The 6,970-nt window shown below is 38.5% G+C and overlaps 1 protein-coding gene across 3 annotated transcripts in view; it reads right to left on the bottom strand.

The window, feature by feature from the left end:
- Positions 1-6,970, bottom strand: part of LOC121388724 (ribonuclease P protein subunit p40-like) — a 52,741-nt gene that overhangs the window by 22,346 nt on the left and 23,425 nt on the right. For all 3 annotated transcript variants that reach the window (XM_041520196.1, XM_041520194.1, XM_041520195.1), the window contains exon 5: positions 2,527-2,652. In XM_041520196.1, the coding sequence (XP_041376130.1) occupies positions 2,527-2,652 (126 nt within the window). The remainder of the gene's footprint in view (positions 1-2,526; positions 2,653-6,970) is intronic.

The raw sequence follows: 6,970 nt of genomic DNA, 5'->3' as shown, positions 1-6,970 counted from the left end.
GTAATTTTGGTATTTTGAAATTTGCTCGGTACTATAAATCAGTATTGATACCGAACAGTACATATGGCAGGGCTTCTAGATTATGGTAGCCCCACTCCCATGGCTAGTGATATTCAATGCTGGGCTAGTAAATAATTACTGTTGCCATGCCCGATGGCTAGTGAAAACAAAAAAAGAGATTAAATGTTGCAGTTAAGTCTGTTTTGTAAATATGAACATCTGAACCCAACCCCAACTCCCAATGTTAGTGTTTTAAGCTCTATCTACCTTTTTAGGTAATATATTTGATTATTATTATTCAGTAAAATTGTATTAACTGAAATGGTGGCTAGTAAATGTTTAAAATCACTGATCCCATGGCTAGTGGATTTTAAATGGTGGCTAGTAAATGTTTAAAATCACTGATCCCATGGCTAGTGGATTTTAAATGGTGGCTAGTAAATGTTTAAAATCACTGATCCCATGGCTAGTGGATTTTAAATGGTGGCTAGTAAATGTTTAAAATCACTGATCCCATGGCTAGTGGATTTTAAATGGTGGCTAGTAAATGTTTAAAATCACTGATCCCATGGCTAGTAGATTTTACAAACGTTCTAGAAGCCCTGCATTGGTGTACCACCCAGCTCTACATGTGGCTAGTAAATGTTTAAAATCACTGATCCCATGGCTAGTGGGTTTTAAATGGTGGCTAGTAAATGTTTAAAATCACTGATCCCATGGCTAGTGGATTTGACAAACGTTCTAGAAGCCTTGGTATGGTGTACCACCCAGCTCTACATGTGTGCACACACACACATTAATTACCAAAGTAAAGTTTATTTTCTTCAACGACACAACTAGAGCACAATCATATATTAATAATCGGCTATTGGATGTCAAACATTTGGTAATTCTGACTCGTAGTCAATAGAGGAAACCCGCAACATTTTCTTTATGCAGCAAGGGATCTTATATATGCATTTTGCCACAGACAGGAAAGCACATACCATTGCCTTTGACCAGTTGTGGTGCACTGGTTAGAACAAGAAAAAACCCAATCAGTTGAATGGATCCACTGAGGTGGTTTGATCCTGTGACGCAAGCACCTCAAGCGAGTGCTCAACCGACTGAGCTAAATCCCACCCCTACATGTAATTGCCAAATACATCCATGACCAAACAACATTTTTTTACTATAATTTTTATGCTGTTTTAATATTATTACTTATTTACATATTGATCATAGGCAAATGTTTTACAAATTGCACATCAGGGTTTCTGTCTGCCAGAGGGTAAAACGGGTATGGCACCATACCCACATTTTTTTGCAGATCTTATTTTTTAAAGTTAACTTTTTGACATTATTAATTATTCTTATCATTACTGTATGATTTTTTTAACCCTAACCCTCAACCTAATCCATTTCAGGCATGGATCCAGGATTTTTTAACAGAGGGAGCCCAAAGTCCTTGACAGATGGTCGGGATAAGTTTGCATTTTTGGTGTATTCTGTAATATATATTGTTTGACCAAAAATAGGGGCCAGGGCATGGGCCCCTTGGGTCCTGCATGAATCTGTGCCTGCATTTTCTTTCTGGGGCAGGCCCCAATAGCCCCTGTTGTCTGTGGATGCATTCAATTCCATAGCACCAGACCCAAAAATTTCTTTCTGGCAGAAACACTGCACATAAAAATACAACATCATCAAAACAATTTTTCCTTTTCTTTTATGTCAGGCCTAACTGGAATTAATAACAAAAATAGGCCATCGGTTTACAGGCTGGTAGGTACTGGGTTCGGATCCCAGTCGAGGCATGGGAGTTTTAATCCAGATACCGACTCCAAACCCTGAGTAAGTCCTCCGCAAGGCTCAGTGGGTAGGTGTAAACCACTTGCACCGACCAGTGATCCATAACCGGTTCAACAAAGGCCATGGTTTGTGCTATCCTGACTGTGGGAAGTGCAAATAAAAGATCCCTTGCTGCCTGTTGTAAAAGAGTAGCCTATGTGGCGACAGAGGGTTTCCTCTAAAAAAAACAGTGTCAAAATGACCATATGTTTGACGTCCAATAGCCGAAGATAAAAAATCATTGTGCTCTAGTGGTGTCGTTAAATAAAACAAACCTTTTTTGTTTTAATAACAATTTTTAAAAAACATTTGCTGTTACAAGGTACATGTATAACCATTAAATCTTGGACTATGAATGAGTGAAATTTAACAACACTCCAGCACAGAAATAATGTTGGCTATTGAATGTTAAAGGTAAGTACAGGTATATGAACGAAACGACTGCTCAACATAATGGACTATCCAATGATGTTCATGTAGAACTTTATCAGAAAGTATCAAATTATGTAAATTAGCTCATGAATATTATAATTACTAACCTGATGAATATTATAATTACTAACCTGATGAATATTATAATTACTAACATGAACCCACAGCATCAGAAGTCAAAACGTAAATCAACAGTCACAAAGGCACCACAATACTCTGTCGTAATCAAATTATGTAAATTAGCTCATGAATATTATAATTACTAACCTGATGGAACCCACAGCACCAAGAAGTCAAACAGTAAATCGACAGAGTCACGAAGACACCTCAATACTCTGTCGTAATTCTTCTTTCCTGGTGTGAAACAATCAGCCATCATATCTACATGGACAACTGAAACACAGAAAGGCAACAATTACACATGTATACACAAATGTCTATCAACAGTCACGAAGACACCTCAATACTCTGTCGTAATTCTTCTTTCCTGGTGAGAAACAATCTGATGTCAGATCTACATGAAGAACATATATATTGAAAGCAATCTAATTAAAATGAGCTCCACTATTATATGTGGATCTAACAGCAGCCCGTTGGAGCTCATGTCCAGCTGACCTTTCATTCGACCAATCAAAACTTTACTTGCAAAATCATGCCAGTGATTTGAAAAGAATTTGAAAACATTTGGGATTATGCCGACAGTATATGAAATGATTCGGGTGAATTATGAAGTATGCCGGAAAAAAACCCTGTGATGGTTACATATAGCCATAAAATCTGTTTATACCAGTATACAATCCAGAGTTTATTACTGCACTTTTCCCCCTGTTTTTTTCAATGTTGAAATAGACCAACAAGTTCGCCTATTGCATAAATAGACTTGCCCGATATTTTTAGAATTTGTATGCTCCCGAATAACGTTATAAAAGGCGAAGTGTAATTGGTCGATATTTAAATTGTTATTTATAGATGAAATATCACCTGGACATGGGAGTCCATGCAATGCTGTTAGATCTACTGGTATATACCAGTAGAGCTAATTTTAATCAGATTGTATTGAAAGGCATATCAAAGGCCATGGTATGTGCTATCCTGTCTGTGGGATGGTGCATATATAAAAGATCCCTTGCTACTAATGTCTTGGACAGAGAGGCCGGCCAAGGCCGGCAACTGTGCCCACGACAGGCGTGCGCTACAACAGCTTGCTCTGAACGTGCACGTAAAACCCTTTGACCTTGACTAATGGAAAAATGTAGCGGGTTTCCTCTCTAAAAGTATATGTCAAAATTACCATATGTTTGACACCCAATAGCCAATGATTAATAAATCAATGTGCTCTAGTGGTGCCGTTAAACAAAACAAACTAACTTTAAACAGGAGACCCAACATTAATGAAATTCACAACTTTGATAAACCATCTATACGACTTTCACATATATGAAGACTATTCAATTATAGCATTTCTGGAAGATTTTTGTTTTTAAATTGGCTTAATTTGTGGAAATGGTCTAAATTGTATACAATGTAAATCTGAAGAAATTGCACTTTAAATGCATTTCTTTATAGTCAGGTGGCTTAGCGACAATTTTTAGGCGTAATGTTACTTGGTGGACAAAAGCGCCAAATTTTGTGTGGAGATTCACATGGACCTATAGATTGATTTTAGCCTAGGAGCCATCTTGAATTTTTCAGATTTTCCAAAATGGCGGCCATAAACCAAAATGGCCGCCTGTGAAACTGAAATGTCATATATTTCTGACTATATATCACATTTAGACAAATAAAGTATCAAATCATAGGTTTTTGAGGTCAGTGAAACCGATTTCAGGCACGAAATCCTGTATAGGTAATTCATTTTCAAGATGGCATCCTAAACCCAATATGGCCCCCAATGAAAATTAAAATAATAATATGATAAACGTTTATAAAATATAATTTTAAATGTTTATATTCTTACAGATAAATTAACATGGAGCTAGACTTTAGTCGCTGTATTATCTGCCAACAAGAAACAGATGAACAGTTAAAGTGTCCACTTCTCAGTCCAGGACGAAGTGTTGATAAGTCATCTGCTTATCAGTCATTTTTGACAAATGTCGAACAGTTCCGTGAGATTGATCAGCTACCAGTTGAACTGAAGTTTCGGAGTGATCTAAATGTTGACAATCTTGTGAACAATTCTGCATCTTGGCATAAATCGTGTCATTTAAAATTTAACAATGAAAAAATAGCAAGAGCAAGAAAGAGAAAGAAATCGAATCCAGATGATAGTGAACAACGTAGGCATGCAATTAAGCGCCGAACAATAACCATGATTAGACAATGTCTCTTTTGTGAGAAAGGCACTGATGAAGGTGACCTGCATAAGGTTTCAACATATGATATGGATGCCAATATAAGGACTATAATCAACGAACTGCAGGATAAACAACTTCTTGCTAGGATTGTCGGAGGGGATCTGATAGCTATGGATGCAAAGTATCACTTAAAATGTTTAACTAACCTTAGAAATCGGTATCACAGTCACATAAGGCAGTCACAGCAGGCAGCAGTAAACACTGACGATATAATGAATGAATCTAGAGCATTTGTTGAACTCACTAGTTATATTGAAATGTCTGTTAATGCTGGGACCCTCCTCTTCAAATTATCTGAGTTGCACTCACTGTATACAGATCGTCTGAAGGAACTGAATATCAGAAAGAATGTTAACAAAACCAGGTTGAAGGAACAAATACTTGAACGTTTTTCTGATGCACAAGTGCAACATGATGGACGTAACACCATTTTGATATTCAAAGAGGGAATGAAAGACATGATAAAAGATGCTCTGAAAACGCGCAATTTTTCTGAAGATGCCCTGATCCTGGCACGTGCAGCAAAAATTGTTAGAAAAGATATCTTTCATCATGAAGGATTCAAATTCACTGGCCAGTTTCCACCAGGTTGTCAGGAGAACTCATTACCATCTAGTCTGAAATTTCTAGTTTCCATGATTCTCAATGGTCCAAATCTGAAAGATCAAGAGAGTCATGATTCACAAGTGTGCTTAACTATTGGACAAACTATTGTCTACAGTGTCAAGAAAAGGAAGTCTAATTCACATGTAAAGGTCCGGCACACTTTAGACCGTGAACCTCCGCTACCAATTTACATTGGCATCAACATACATGTACTGACTAGAAGCAAAAAAATCATTCAAGAGTTACACCAAATGGGTATTAGTGTCTCCTACGACAGAGTGATGCAGATTGAAGACTGGCTCGCTACAGCTGTATGCCAGAGGTTTGAAGATGATGGTGCAGTAGTTCCGACTATTCTTCGGAAAGGTCTCTTTACTGTAGGAGCTCTTGATAATCTAGACCATGATCCGAGTTCAACTACATCAAAGACATCTTTCCACGGTACAGGAATAAGTCTTTTCCAGTTCCCTAATGAGAGGGAATCTGGTGTGAGGAGGCAACCTGTTACAATACCACCACCTGGATCACAGGCGCATTTCCTTCCAGACAGTTATGCTTCTGTTCCTGCTGTTTCGCTGAAGACCATCAATGTTGCTGTTTCACAGAATAATGTTCAGACCATCAAATCTGTTTTACCACAAGCCATACATGACGAATATGACTGGATAAAACATGGTCTTCAACTTGTCAGTGATACTGATCTAGGTAGAGAGAATTTGCTAACATGGTCTGCCTATCATGCCTCTAAGCAAGAAACAATGGTAGAGCCGCCAGTTGTGTGTGCATTGCTTCCTCTGTTTTATGAAAAGTCAGCCACACCTGCAATGATTAAACATGGCATGGATGTTCAAAGGCAGGCAACAGAGTATCTTAATCCAGGACATCCCCCTGTGTCTACATTTGATCAACCCCTGTTTGCACTTGCCAAGTACATACAGTGGAAATGGCCAGACACATATGGTGAGAAGGTGCATGTAGTTATGATGGGTGGACTACACATTGAGATCGCTCTATGGAACACTTTGGGAGATCTGTTACAAGGTTCTGGGTGGACTGTAGCTCTTACTGAGGCTGAGGTGGCTTCATCTGGAATTGCTGATTCATTTCTGAAAGCAGCACACCTGACCAGAACTAGACATGCTCACCAAGTTACCCTATTAGCTCTTCAGAAGCTTATGGATGAGGCATTCAACAAGAGTTCCAGTGATTTGAAAGATAACAGTTTTAATAACTGGCATGAGAGAATGTGTAAAAACTGTCCCACATTCAAATTCTGGGATTTGATTGCACACTATGAGATCCTCATTCTCATATTTGTTAGAGCTCACCGAGAGAGAAACTTCACACTGTACATCAGTGTTCTAGAGGAGCTCATGCATGTGTTTTTCGCGTTAGATCATGTGAACTATGCTAGGTGGCTGTCTGTCCATATCAGAGACATGAAATCTCTACCAAAATCAATCAGAGAAGAGTTTGAGTCTCATCATCACTGGGTAATCTCAAAGTCGACACACAGATTCTCTGCTATCCCCATAGATCAAACGCATGAACAGGAAAATAAAGTTGTGAAAGGTTCTGGTGGTGTTGTAGGGCTAACTGAAAATCCAACTGCCTTCAGACGTTGGATGACCTCTGGACCAGAACTTGCCAGACTCATGAAGCAGTTCGAGAATGAGTATATTCCTGCTGATGATTTGGTCAACCCTACAAATTATGAGCATCATGAAGAGGGCCTGACAGCACAGAAA

The sequence above is a fragment of the Gigantopelta aegis genome, chromosome 14 (assembly GCF_016097555.1).
Source record: "Gigantopelta aegis isolate Gae_Host chromosome 14, Gae_host_genome, whole genome shotgun sequence".
Lineage (NCBI taxonomy): Eukaryota > Metazoa > Mollusca > Gastropoda > Neomphalida > Peltospiridae > Gigantopelta > Gigantopelta aegis.
Note: the sequence above shows the minus strand (reverse complement) of the source record. Positions and strands in the feature narration are given on the sequence as shown.